General features: G+C 38.9%; 2 protein-coding genes and 1 pseudogene across 4 annotated transcripts; 1 reads left to right on the top strand and 2 right to left on the bottom strand.

The window, feature by feature from the left end:
- Positions 1-365: 365 nt before the first annotated feature.
- LOC125212215 (calcium-binding EF hand family protein) lies at positions 366-3,124 on the bottom strand. The gene is made up of 4 exons (XM_048112317.2): positions 2,751-3,124; positions 2,303-2,497; positions 1,472-1,656; positions 366-832 (listed from the first exon to the last, which is right to left on the bottom strand). Exons 1-4 carry the CDS (start codon positions 3,043-3,045, stop codon positions 500-502), a joined length of 1,008 nt encoding a protein of 335 aa, XP_047968274.1. The 5' UTR covers positions 3,046-3,124; the 3' UTR covers positions 366-499.
- Positions 3,125-4,278: 1,154 nt separating this feature from the next.
- On the top strand, positions 4,279-12,043 carry LOC125213872 (actin-related protein 2/3 complex subunit 2A-like). 3 transcript variants are annotated; one of them, XR_016136911.1, is made up of 11 exons: positions 4,279-4,448; positions 4,856-5,001; positions 5,763-5,829; positions 6,067-6,274; positions 9,289-9,458; positions 9,749-9,826; positions 10,340-10,483; positions 10,560-10,651; positions 10,837-10,893; positions 11,415-11,486; positions 11,574-12,043. XR_016136911.1 is itself a non-coding variant. In XM_089067999.1 (11 exons), the coding sequence occupies exons 2-11, from the start codon at positions 4,940-4,942 to the stop codon at positions 11,610-11,612; spliced, it is 978 nt and encodes a 325-aa protein (XP_088924125.1). In that variant the 5' UTR covers positions 4,280-4,448; positions 4,856-4,939; the 3' UTR covers positions 11,613-12,043. The 3 variants fall into 3 exon arrangements, 1 of the variants encoding a protein (XP_088924125.1); XR_016136912.1 differs by having other exon boundaries at positions 10,351-10,473; XM_089067999.1 differs by having other exon boundaries at positions 4,280-4,448; positions 10,351-10,483.
- A 276-nt stretch (positions 12,044-12,319) lies between these two features.
- LOC125213871 (low affinity inorganic phosphate transporter 4 pseudogene) lies at positions 12,320-14,184 on the bottom strand (annotated as a pseudogene).
- Positions 14,185-14,466: the final 282 nt, after the last annotated feature.

The raw sequence follows: 14,466 nt of genomic DNA on the forward strand, positions 1-14,466 counted from the left end.
TATAGTCATGTATCATGTTTCAAGTGGTCATGCGTATTGGTCTCTGGCTAAGGGGTCGAGTGTGTGCGAGGTTCTGAAATATGTGGGGATGGTTAGAGAGTGTGATCCAATCGGTCTCCATGTCACACACTCGGCTGTCAATAATAAATGAGTTGGCTCTGATGCCATATGATATTATTTGGAGTCAACTAAAATTAGGCTCAAAATTAAAAACGCTGAGACTTTGATCTGCTATTCAATCAAACATTTTATCATGATGTTGGTATGGGAGGCTTCAATAATGACTCCTCATTTACCCAAGCTCGAACAAACCATTGACCTATTGGGTTTAGGCCTACGGGAAACATCTAAGTTCCGCTTCATCATCATCAAAATATAATCACTGGTAGGATATTTCTATAAATCACATGGATTAAGAATACAATGTCAAGTTGAATACATAATGGGAGGAAGAAATAGGATAAACCCACCAAGTGCATTCAGCGCAAGAGTATATAATTCAGGCTTCTCCCAGCTGCGGGAGCTGAATATCATACAATATCGGGTTGGCTTCGAGCTTCTCTGCAATTTTCTCAAGGATTTTCTTCAGAAATACCGCTGAACTGTCTCTGCCTGATTCAGCTGCATCATTCTCACTCTCTACCTCAGTAAATATTTCATCAAAGAGAGCCGTCATTTCAGGCAGTTGTGAAGGTGGTAAACCGAAATCATCCTCATGGTTCTTGAGGTAAGACTTGATATGTGTGGCTCGTGACTGGTCACCACTGCATTCGAAATTTTCCTCAGTAATCTTCTTCACAGCATCATCAAGAAGCCTCTCCTTGGCCAGAAGCTGCAGAAACAGTGAAAGTAGCATTCAAAGATCTGCAATTAACTCCTAGAACCAACTAAATACTCAAAAGATCTGCAATTAAATACTCAAATGATCTGCAAAAAATATGAACATTTATACCACAACAAAAATTGTTTTTCAGGTGTATGGCGAAAAGGTACTGTTAATAAACTAATGCTACATACTTACATGATAGTGCGATGTTATTTGAATTAGAAAATAACATTGAAATTTAAGGTATAAACAAGTGTTTGAAAGCTAACAAACAGCATGATTATGAACTACAGTGCAGAACAAAGTTAGATTCTAGTGTCTTGGAGAAGAAGCAGTTCAAGTTTTAGATCTGTATTTGAAGAGTGGGCGACTATGGTATAATACTACAGATTTTGAGAGAATCCAATTGATAAAAAAAATATCCATTGCAAAATATATAAAAATATTCACTAATAATAGTATCACCGGATGTTAGAATTTCATCAGTGTGACTGGAAACCTTTTTTAGTAAGTATATATATTGCTCCTCTCTGTTAACTACCCAAACTTTGGTAGCAATCAAAATATGTGGCAGTATTACCATGGTGTGTACCAAAAGTTTTGATTCCCAGAATTTTTGGAAGCAAATCAGGAAAAGTAAGTTACCTTTCTAAGCTTAGAACCATTCGCCAATTTTATGCTCCTTAAAACGACGACAACAGGTTTCTTTGCCAGACTATCAGCGAGTTCCTGCAGCACATGTTGCAGGAGTTGAGCAAATTGTGCTTGTCCCAGTTCTTCTTTTCCAGCTGCTCCGTGTTTCTTTAATATATCATTCAACTGCGGATATTCTGTTAAACAGCATTAAGTGCTCAGAATTACAAGTAGTGCACAATTGATTTGATGATGCAGCATGCGATTATTCAACAAAATTATGATTTGTCAGGATTTAGGCCAGTTTATTAAGGGGAGCTAAAGTATTATAGAGAGTTTTAATAGCAGGTATAGTATTTATCCATTTTGTAAAGTGCTAACATTGACAATTAGACTAACACAGCACAAATACTACTATTAGAACTCTTCATATTATATCAGCAACTAAAAAGTACTAACTATACACAGCATCATCTCATACTATCTTCTTTCTTTCTGTTTTTCCTTTATGATTATAACTAGCTATTTCAGGTTATATCCGAAATTGGAACCTAACCAGCTTTTGAATAAAAACTGCATATGGAAAACCATAAATCTGATCGAACTTTTTATCAAAGCATCTGACTGAAATGGACAAACAAATAGCACAGATTTATAAAAAGGGGGGACAGAACTCCTTAAAGTTTGAGTGGAGTGTTTACAGACAACACTAGTTCAAAACCACCTACTTGAATTGATGAAAATCATAAACACTTAAATGGAAAGAGTAAATTTATGTTCAACTCTAAATGTTCATGACCTTTCAAAATCTCATATTGTATGGCAGACAGAGTAAAAGTATACCTGATACTGAAGGAACACCGGATTCGATGCCCATATGTGCCAGAGCACTCTGTATCTCATCCTTACTGATTTTTCCTGTATCTTCTACGTCTAAATCAGTGAAAAGATTCTCTGCTAGCATTGCGAAATCATCTTCATCTTCCAAGAACATATTGAGAGATCCGCCGTCCAATATTGTCACAGCAATAGGATCATCTGAATTGAAACAGAAACAACCACACATTCATACTATTAATTAACTTTTCCTTGTGAAACAGATAGAGAATCTGACAGAGGTGGAAATTCCAGCGCAGCAATCACTCTCAACACCACAAATTGATCGCAATTACAATAAATTTCTAGGTTTCATTAACAAAAAGGCAATAGCTACAGACCAGTCAATATTGTGTACGACTAAAAACTACTGATTGAATGAGTTGGAATTGAAGTCAACAAACGCAAAACTGACCTTTGAGTTCATCGGCAATGGCGGAAATATAATTTCGAAGAATTGTGCAGGCATCGGTGTGATCGAGCTTCTTAGAGAGGAATCCGGCGGTATCAGAGACGCCGATCCGGCGAATAGCAGAAGACTTGAGAGTTTCGGGCAATACGAAACCGAGAAGGGAGAGGGAGGCCCTAGTTTCAGCCAGCTGTAGGACCTCTGCGCCTGTGATCGGAGTGTCTATAGGTGGAGAAGGCAGTGAAACATCGACATCTGAGAGGTGAGATCCGTCGAAGATCGTCAGTCCTGCTTCCGCCATTGATAGAAATTTGGTAAGGTCTAGTGTGAGAAAGAGAGACAGAGAGAGTTGAATCTTTCAAGAGGAAAGGAGTGAGACAATGAGAAAGAAAAAGAAAACCGCGTGGCGCGTACTTGAAGTTTGGAAAATTCAATTTTGCAATTGGACTACAGTAGAATAGTACTCCCTCCCTCCGCAATTAGGAATCATCATTTGATCGGATACGGGTTTTAAAAATATAAAGAAAAGTTGGTTGAAAAAGTTAGTCGAATGTGAGATCCATTTTTTTTATATTGATTTTATAATAAAATGTAAGTGAATTGAGTTAGTGGAATGTATAACCTACTTACTATTTATGGTAAAAATGAAGTGTGACTCTTAATTGGGAATGAATCGAAATAGAAAAGTGTGACTCTTAATTGGGGACGGAGGGAGTAGTATGAAAGAAAAATTGATACTCATTCTTGAACGCACCTCATTTTATACAATTTTATTTGATTTTTATGTGGAAAGTGTGTTAAAATTCTTAAATATTGTCCCGATATAGATATAGGGATAATTTTAGCTTATCCATATAAATAAAGATAACCATCTCTTTTATAAGGCTTTTTAAAGGTCAGTGACAAATTTCTAACATTATATTAGAGGGGGTCATAGTTAATGATGAATTTTAAATCTTTATCTCTTCATTTGCTTACCCATGTGATGGAAGTTCGATGAGTCATTCTGGCCCATACGTGAGGGGGTTGTTAAAATTTTTAAATGTGTCAATCCTACTTCTCTTGCCTACAGACGTGATGGAAGTTCGATGTGTCGTTCCGGCCCATAAGTAAAGGACGTATTAAAACTCTTAAATTTTAAATGTGTCATTCCGACTTCTCTTGTCTATCCACGTGATAGAAGTCTGATTTATTATTCCAGCTTCCATGTGAGAAGCCACGTACTCGTAATCTTATCCCACAATTATCAAGATTTGACATGCATTTTGTAGTGATTGCTTTCTAATTACCCATATCTAAATTTTATTTAAATAATCTTATATTAAGATGACATGAATATATAAAAAGCTAGTCCATAATTTGTCCTAAACATTTGCTTAACATATTTTAGTCTAACGCACATCAAATTCGTTAGTTTATGATTTTAAATATTATATTCTGATTTATACGTACAATATACGGTACAATCTGTTTATTTTTTTTACCGATCAACGTAATGGTTCCGGAAATTTAACTGCAAGTCACATTCATTAAGATTAAACCAAATTCGTCCAATGAATGAAGGTTTTTGGATGGCGTCACCTATGAAAAGACTTAATTACATTTAGCCCCCGCCCACCGTCTCCGTCGGCGGCACTCCGCCGGAGTAGGAGAGGAAATCGTAAGCGCGACACACTGGAATGCCCGCGCCTCTGTGCGACGGAGGTATACATATTTACTTCCTTCTCCACGTTTCCTTCAATTCTACATTTTTCCTGTGGAGATGGAATTCTATACAATCACATACTGAGAACAGTAACGACGCCGATCGCTTTCTCTTTCATTAACAATGATTTCTCGCCACTTTCGATCTCACTACTCGTTTCGCAATAAAGTTAGATAGCTCCACAATTGAATGCCTTCCACTCATAATTAGTTTTTCGTAGTTCAAAATTGATGATACCATAATATTTTTCGCAAAATTAAATATTCTCGCACGCTATCTATGATTCATTCAGCTCAGAGATTTGTTTAATTTCTCGTGGGATTGCGTGAATTAAAGTTTATTACGATGATTTCCTTTAGTGTTCATTTTAACATAATTTTACTTATTCGATTATTTATCATTTCAGCATAAATCTTCAAACAATTGAGATCCGTGAGTGTTTACAAACTGTCTAACCTCACAAAGGATTGAGACTAGCTGTTACAAATCAATGATACTGTTGCAGTCGCCCTGCAGATATCTCCTGCAAGTCTTGTCCACTCTGGTTCAGAAGTATGTTTTAATTCTTTCCCCATTAGTGTTAAGATCAATACTTTTGTTTTTCTCTTTTTTAATTTTATCTGTCCCATTTTTGAGTTTCATCATTAGTCACCTATTCAGTTGTGGACTGGTTTATTACTTACTCTGGCACTTTATGATCGAATTTCCATATATATTTATATGTTAGTTAGTTTCCATTTTACTTGTAGCGATAGAATGCTATCTACTTCTATGATGAGATACTATTTTAGTGGTGTTGTAGGTATTGTCATATACACCCTCCGTCTTTTTGGCACGTGATTTTATGTATTGTCGTTTTTGTGAGTTAATAAAGAGAATAAAGTAGACAGAGGGAAAAAGTAGAGATGATGGTATTTCTGTTTTAGGAAACGTTTCATTTTTAATGAGACAACACGAACAGGAAAACATATCAATGGGACAGAGGGAGTATTACTTTCTGATAAAATCTTAGACCTTTTAAAACTTATCCATTTTGGGTTACATGTGTATGTGGAACCATGGACAGTTATGCAATCTGGATCCATTTATTCTGGTTAATTTCCTACGGGTTATTTGGAACTAAACTAGCTCCCCTATTGATCGTGTGCATTATGAAGTCAATCTAATATCTTATTTACACTTCTTCACTACTTCAATGGTTGGTGATATTAATGTGCTAATGTTAATGTTGTTCTGGATTATTGTAGTACAAATTTAACTCGACTGCACTATCAAGATATTTATTTCTCGACTCTTGCTATACAATTTTTCAGTCTTGATAAAGGAGTTGAGTTAGACTGCCAGTGGGTTGAGTTTGACGATGTCCGCTACCATATTCAGGTGATGAATATACTTAAAAGATTTTCTCTGAAAGTCATTGTCATTGTCTACACAATCTACTCATAGAAACTTTATCCATCACATTTAAGTTTTTGGATTGTTGATAACTACATTTCTTGCTTTGATAGCTATATCTCTTTATATAATGCATTATATATACCTGTAGTTTTTCCATATTTCTTTTCTTTTCTTTTCTTTTCTTTTCTTATTTTATTTTATTATATTTTTTCTTTGCAGGCAAATGTAAAGAATCCAAATTTTCTCCTATTATCACTATCTTTACCCGCACCACCTCCAGAAACTGTATTTTTTGGAGGACTTCCTCAAGGAGCTATCGAAGCTATAAAAGCAGCATATGGTGTGTTCCTAGAAGTTCTTGATCCCCCAAGGGATGGTTATAATCTTACAGTGAAACTGAACCTGTCAAAGCTTCCTCCGGATGAAGGTCCAGTGAGTTTCCTTTTTTTCTAAAATCATTTGTTATGAGCTTCCATATACCAGCCCTTACGTATTCGGAACCTTTTACTTGGTCTCTTCTGAGTTGTTTCCCTTGACATATACCTCTTGTTATTTCCATTTGCTTGTTTTTTTCCATCTACAACTTTTTAACTTGTCTTACACTATAGTTTAAGCACTTCCCTATATGCGGCCCTTTATCTGTAGGTATTATTAAGATCACTTGTTTCTTGAAATTTGGTAGAAGCTGAAAACTTTGCTTGACTAGCTCACAATGTTGGATATGCGGCCCTGTATCTTTAGGTATTATTAAGAAGCAGTCTATACTTTTCTTGTATACTGAACTTATTAGGGTGAATACCTAAACATAAAGATTCAAGATAGTATTCCTAATATACCAACTATTACAGGACTCCCTAATAACTTAACAACTCAGAAGATAAAGGGTAAACATAAATGGATAAGCACCATCAACTTCTCAATGGTCATCTGCTTCTCCATGGTAATCGGTTGTTGCACGATCCCCATGCTTGTAGACCTTCCACGTGCGTAGATGCATATCAATTGCACCCTCCACCGGAACACCCTTGTCCTAAAGGCTGAACGAAGGAAGGAAACTGACTAAGGACATTCTTTAGATCCATCCACGACCCATCCACAACTTTTCATCATTGTCCAAACCTTACCGTTTGATGAGGACCAGGGAGATTGATTTTCAATTGCAGGATGATTTGTCTAGCGAGAACTTCTGCCAGTAAAATGGTGGGTCGACAGCCAATAGATCATTCGGCCAGTTGAGGTTGGCCACCATACCCTGATGTTCACACAATTCGCCTGCCAGCTTGAGCCTTGAGGTGATCGATATGTGATTTTTCCAACTCATGCGATAATCTCATACGTGCCATAATATCTGGGTGTGAATTTGCGATAACGAGTCTTATGCAAAGTCATTTCATTATATGTCCGAAACTTGAGATATACTAAATCGCCTAGGGCGGTCAAATTGGTACCCGATCTCGAAAACCCAAAAACTCAACACCCAAACCCGATGGCACCAATTACCCGTTCAGGTATCCGGTCCCGAAAATGGGTACCTAGAAGGCTAGAGTATGCACTTCCGTAAATTTTGAAACATTTTCAAGAAAAAAGATCACCATCCTTGCATTATTTTAGTTTTTTTTTCTCTCCCTAAATTTGGATATTTTGCTAACTAGTTAAAGTTTGAGCAGCAAGCAAATGCCTAATATGGAGATACATTCAAGGTTTTAAGCAGAAATTGGAGATTGGAGATTCTTCCTTTGTGTTATAAATCAATATCAATACCTAGGGTTTCACCCCAAATCTCATCAGTAATAGCACCCCCAAATTCAAGTCTGTGTACCAAAGCAATACATTGGAACTGAACAGACGGAAAGAGTAGAGACATCAACAAATTTTATCACAAAAGGCGACGGAGAGAGGCAGTCCAGGCAGCGGTCCTCGGGTCGATGTGAGACGGCAATGTGGGGCTAGACGAGAGGCGACGTCGGCGGTGACTACACGTGACAAGGCGGAGGAGACGAGAGGGGTACAACTGTGGGTATGGGAGACGGGAGTGGAGTGACTGGAGTCTGGGATGGGTGTGGGAGTCTATGACTAGTTGAAGTTGTAATTTCTTTGAGTCACTTGTTGAAGCTACAATCTCGTAAATTCCGGCTAGATCATGCCCGCTCAGTTGGTTGCATCTACATGCTTCCGCAATGACAACCAACTATATTACCTTCCCATACTTTTTTTTGTTGAATTCTACATGCTTCCGCAATGACAACCAACTATATTACCTTCCCATACTTTTTTTTGTTGAATTGTGTGTTTCTTTATCATAAAAACATTTTTGTCAGACAATTTAGGCTGGCATCTCTCAAAGAACTGAAAAAGTGATAAGTAAATTTGATGACAGGTGTAAGTTAGTTCAAATGAAAAAGAGAATTTTATCATCTTCTTAGTATGTCTGCATACTTTGCTGCATATATACTTCTACAGACTTTGGATTGCTGAGGAGAATTTCTGGAGCCTGAGTAAAATTTATTGTATCTTGTGTCCAACATCTAGTGCTTTCTTGGTGCATCTTAGGCAGGAGTTAACAACTACTTAAATCATACTACAAGAAAGGGCCATTATGTGTATATGTTAGTCTCAGTATGTAAATTCAAGTTTGGACATAAGTGAAACATATTATCAGTCAAATAATCAAATTCAAGCTTATATTAAGGTGGTGTTCGGTTTCCAGATAAAAAAATACCAAGATGCAATCTAGGATTGAGTTGTGAGATTATTTTAGTCATAGGGGGTTAGCTATGACTAATTATCCCATGATTATCCATCTAGGATTGAGTTGTGGGGTTGAATCTCATGAACCAAACACACTACACATTTAATCCGGAAACAATCTTGCAAACCGAACACCCCCTAAATGTCAAGGATATGATTCCGGGGATGATAACATTTTGATAATTCTATTGAAATTTGAAACCAAATGACAATACTGTACTTATTTTGGATTTTATTTGAAATTTTCTATTGCTACATAGCCTACATTATTCTATCAGGCTTTACCTCTGCAGCTAAACCATAAAGTGCATACCTAGTTGGCTAATTTGAATTGTTCATTTAAAATGGAACTTGTGTTAAGCCACAATAATGAGACAGCAGAGCTTGAGACCCACATAAACATTGGTGAACTCGTAGAAACTTTTTGAAAGTGCATATGCAATTTAAGCAAAATAATTTTAAATTTTAATATCTCATCTAGAATTGATCCCTATACTGTTGAAGTTGGATTCTAATGACTAGTAATTTTTTAGTGTTTCATGTTTAAATTATTTTTAACTAACTCCTTATTTCCTTGAATTTTGGTTAAATTTGGTGATCACATATTCATAATTGCTAGTGTCTGCATATTTTCGTGTTTCTATTTTGCGTACACTGTTTTTTTTTCTGATGTGTCTGCTATATTTTCTGTAGGCCATAAGCAAGCATTCCTGGTAAAGATTGCTTCTATAAGAGAACTAGTTCAGGGTGCACCATTGAGAGCAGTATTTAAGCAACTAGTCTCGAGGGGTGTAAAATCTGACTTAAACAAGATTATTTCAATTGTGCATCGGCCGAACGAATCATATTTTATTTTTCCTCAGGTCAACTTTCTTAACCTCATTTGATTTAATTTTTTTGCTCAGTTGCAGAGCATATTTGATGATATCTGTTTTAGCTCATTGTTATGGGAACTCTGCATATTTTGGTTTGACCTCAGCTGATATACATGCACATGTTTCAGTACCAAAGATATTGATTACCAAAACATGCAGTTTAAGACCATTATTGTGCTATCATAGGAGCTGATTAACTCCTATTATATTTGGGTGCTTAAATGTAATGATACATATGTTAGAGGAAATGACCTGAGTAGCATGTGATTTTTTTGCAGGTGGATAAGGTGACGGTGATTTTCCCAATGCGATTCAAGGATTCCATAGATATTGTTCTTGCTACTTCTTTCCTTCAGGTATATGGTTTGAATAACCGAGACTATTTTCTTCCATGCATCTTTTTCCACTTTTGCCTTCTTTCCTTTCTTTTTACTATCAATGTGCTCCTTTTCCTCTGGCCTCTGGAATGATTGATGATCAGAATCGAACTGGTGCCATACAAACTCTTAATGTTAATCTAGAATCTTTTATCTTTGCCTTTTGTAGTTTTTCATTGGGTTGAAAGTTGTTGCAATTTTAAATAGAGTCTTGTGCCTAACTAATATTGTGGTTCAGTTAAAAGTAAGACATCTTCTGCTTTCGTATGCCTGAAAATTGATTGAAGTACTATGGAGTTCTCACTTTATGTTTATGTTACCACAATATAGTTTATTCCTTTTGGAGAGGAGAGGGTTTATTGATGTACCTTTCCTATATTCTGTTTGGAATGTGTTAAATGCTTTGTTGCTTGATTGGATAATATCCCCTAAAGAAGGTTGTCATGCTAGCTACGTTACGACTTAAGTTATTTTCACTCTCCCATAATTTAGCAAACATTCAGGAATTTGTTGAAGCAAGGAGAACTGCTGGACTTAACAATGCCCCTCCATGTCTGTGGTCATCTTCCCCCCCTAAGGAGTTGGAAGGTTCTTCAGACGAGGCATTATCAGCAAATGCTGGATTTGTCAGTTTTGGTATTTTTTGAGTTGCGAATTATATATGTCCTAATTATCTGTCCATGGGGAACTCATATGTCTACCTTTTGAACAGTTATTTTCCCTCGCCATGTTGAAAGCAGAAAGCTGGATAGAACCGTTTGGAGTTTATCAACATTTCATGCTTATGTCAGCTATCATGTCAAGGTGAGAAGCTAGGCGTCACACAGTTTTAATTACTAATCCGTACTAATTATGAAGTCTCTTAGTTTCTTATGACTATCATGCTAGAGGAGTGCTGAGGGCGCAAAAGAGAAAATCTTACTTGGGATTTGAGAGAATTATCCTATGGAATGTGCTTTATACTTATGAATCAACTTGGTATCATGCAGTGTTCAGAAGGTTTCATGCACACAAGGATGAGGCGTCGGGTGGAGACATTGATAGAGGTTGGCAATGTTATTTTTGCTTCTTGATTTGTCGTAATTCAATAGAACGATTTCTCTGCTAGCTTTTCAATCAATGCCGGGCTTACTCTTTTGACTAAGAATGATTAGGATGTGAAGTTGGGAAGTTATGGTTGAATACTCGATCCACCTGGGCTATGGTAATTCTTACACAGAATGAAATTAAAAAAAGATAGAAACTTTGTGTCCAAAACGAAAAATCCAATTTCATCTGGCTGGGACGAGTTGTCCCCCTTCGTGAAGTTTTAGAGTCAGCTTAAAAATATTACAGCTTTCCAGAACAAAGGAAACATGTCTTAAAACTTGAGTGCAGTTGCATCTTGCATCAATTTTACAATGCTAAGGTCGTTAACCACGTTGGGGAACTAACATTGTTTTTTGTCGTTGCTTCTTGTTTGCTCTAATACATACTACTCGGTAGAGGAATGTTCTTTGTCATTCGTTGTTTTGCATCTCCAACTTTTGACCTGAAAAAGTGATGGCAGCCTCTCTTTGTGATTCAGGCTCTAGATCGTGCCAAACCAGATTCAGAAAAAGCCAACAATATCGACCAGACTAGATCCTTTAAACGACTGGTATGACATGGGGCATGCATACAGTCCACCCTTATCTTCTTGTGCGCTTACTGGATTCTTGCTCATATTTTGTTATAATCTATGCAGACTGTCAAGGATGGCAGAAGCAACTCCAATGCAAAGTGATATCTGCTCACCATGAGAGAAGGTGTATGTTACCGAATGGGGTTATTGGAAAGCGCAAGGTGATCTACACCGGTGATAATTCTTCCAAGTCATGAAGCACCTGTTGTTCATATATCATAGAAGTTTTGCCTTTTACAATAATCTTCGGGCACGGGATGATTAATTTCGCACCTGGATTGGTAAATCGAGTTCCCCCTTCCATGATGTTGTCAGCTATGACCATGAGCAGTAAATATGTTTCCTCCTTGGGGTGTCCGACCAGCAGGGCGCCAAACGTTATTTCTCTCGAGTTGCTTTCAAGCTCAAACCGCGAAAGAGTGCGTTTCTTCTTCTCTTTTCTTTATCGTTTGTATCTACAGATCAAGTTAAGATCGATGGATGATTTGTTACATTTTGGTCTATATATAGTCAAATTATGAAAATTAGAGAAACTCTAAATTCATAGCAGCTTCATCTTTTCATTTTCTTTGTCGATTTATCAGCAGAATTAAAGTTTTAGCTCGATGACGATTTGTATGTATAATACTTGCATGTATGAATAATGGTCTGAAATGACAAATTTTGCTCGGTTAATTTAGCCACACAACCCCAAATTTAGTCCAATGTTTTTATTGCCTTATACAACAGTATTGCCATAATCCAATAAACACATAGTAGTACATATTATTCAGTTATATGTAGCAAAATTACTAGTCTATCGATTTATGGTGAGCCGAGAGATATGATAGTTTTGCATCATCTCGTATGGGCGCAACTTAATTTATTTGAAAGCAATATACTAATAATTTTGTTTAAGCTCAAGTGTCTGACTTGCCGGCAAATCCATCCCCAAATCAACCGTTCCTCGACGTTTCGTCCCAATTATCGCGCCGCTCCTCTCCAGCAGCCTGTGCATCACCGTAGCCAGCATCTTCGCCGGAGATCTCCTCCAGTGACCGTCCCTTGGTCTCTGTCAGCAGAAAGGTGAACCCGAATCCCATCAAATTCGTAATTGCCAAGATAATCATCGCCTTCCTGATCTCCTTCACTTTCCCGTCTTGTGTGTAGTTTTGTATCCCGAAGGCGCCGATCATGGCCCCGGCCTTCCCCGATGCGGCGCTGAGCGCGTGGCAGGTGGACCGCACCCGTGTCGGGAAGAGCTCTGCCGGCAGCACGAATGTCGTGCTGTTGGGTCCGAAGTTGGCGAAGAAGAAGGTGAGGCCGTAGAGGGCGGCGAAGGTCCACTTGTGGTCCTTATCCTTGAGGTAATCATATTTGACGCCGATGATGAACATGAACATCGACATCATGAAGAACCCAACTAGCTGAATGTAGAACCGGCCAATCTTCTCGATGAAGGCCACGGTGAACCAGTAACCGGGGAAGGTCCCGAATAGCGCGATCACGAACATCGCCCGCGACGTCTCGAACATCTCCCGCAGCGCGCTCACCTTTCCGGCATCACGTGTCAGCCCCATCACCGGGAAGATATCCTTCTGCGTCAGGTTTTGGCTGTAGAAAGCGATGTCGAGCAAAAACCACGTCGTCGCTGTTCCGATCAAGTGCTTCCCGTGGCGGGCGAAAAACTCGCTCGAGAAGATCTGGTATTCGTTGGCGGAGTTAAACTGAGCAACCTTCTCCTGCTCGGCATTGATCTCGATGTCGAGCACGCGCCCCATGTCCGCCGCCGCCTGCTTCGCGTTCCCCTCGATCAGCGCCGTGTACCGCCCCGTCTCCGGCATCTTCATCCTCCAGTAGAACGTCAGCAGCGCTGGCAGCGCACCAATCATGAGCACGATCCTCCAGACGTAGTCGGCCTCCGGCTCTGTTGAGAAGACGTGCTCGTCTTCGAATGCCGGGCCACCGTACATCCCGAGGAATACCCTAGATATGATCATGGAGACCAAGCCGGCGAAGATGATGCCGACGCCCTGCATCGCGAACACGGCCGCGATGAAGGCGCCGCGCGTCTTCTTATTAGCGTACTCCGACATAATAGTGGCGGAGAGCGGGTAGTCACCGCCGATGCCAAAGCCAAGCCAGAAGCGGAAAAAGCAGAGCGTCCCCAAGACGGCTTTCGGGCTGTACCCGAACGACAAGCCAGAGCAGATGGCGCAGGACGCCATGAGGATGAGGGTGATGCCGTACACTTTCTTCCTTCCAAACTTGTCTCCCAAGTACCCGAAGAAGAGCTGGCCGGATAGGGTTCCGACGAGGGCCACGCCGATGACCATGTTGTTGACGTTGTGGGGGAGCTTCCCCGGCTTGCCCAAGGCGGGGTCGTAGTAGTAGAGGCGGCCGAGGAGCTTGGAGACGGTGGAGATGCAGAAGAGGTCGTATGCGTCGGTGAAGAATCCCATTCCGGCGATGACGATCGCCGTCACGTGGTACCATTGAGTGCGGGCGTTGTCGAGGGCGTTGAGAACGGAGATGCTGTTTGAGGCCATTGCTGCTGATTGATTTTGTGTGATGAGCTTAAATTCCTTATATACTCAAATAAATGTCGTTTAAAACTATGTATTCCAACAAGAAATTGATGGCTGTCGCATCTCTCTAGTATATCCATTTGGATTTATAGTGCATGTCGATACATAGCTGAGCAGAAAAACGTATCTTATGCAAAGCTTGTTTGGTTTCACTCCACAACTAGTTATTTTGTAAGGTACAAGTTACTTATAACTTTGGTTTTGTAAATAGAAAGACTATAAGTTTTGTTAATTATCTGAATTTTGTTTTATATATTTATGATGTTGTCATAATTTAGGGTGTGCAAGGGCTTAACCAATTACCATCTTTATTTTTTTCTTTTTTCTGTTTTTGAATACTTGAATTTGTTGATATTGCTTGAAAGTTATCTTTAGCTTTTACTAAAGAA

Source organism: Salvia hispanica, chromosome 3 (assembly GCF_029641045.1).
Source record: "Salvia hispanica isolate PSC_SH4W2 chromosome 3, Shi_PSC_v1, whole genome shotgun sequence".
NCBI lineage: Eukaryota > Viridiplantae > Streptophyta > Magnoliopsida > Lamiales > Lamiaceae > Salvia > Salvia hispanica.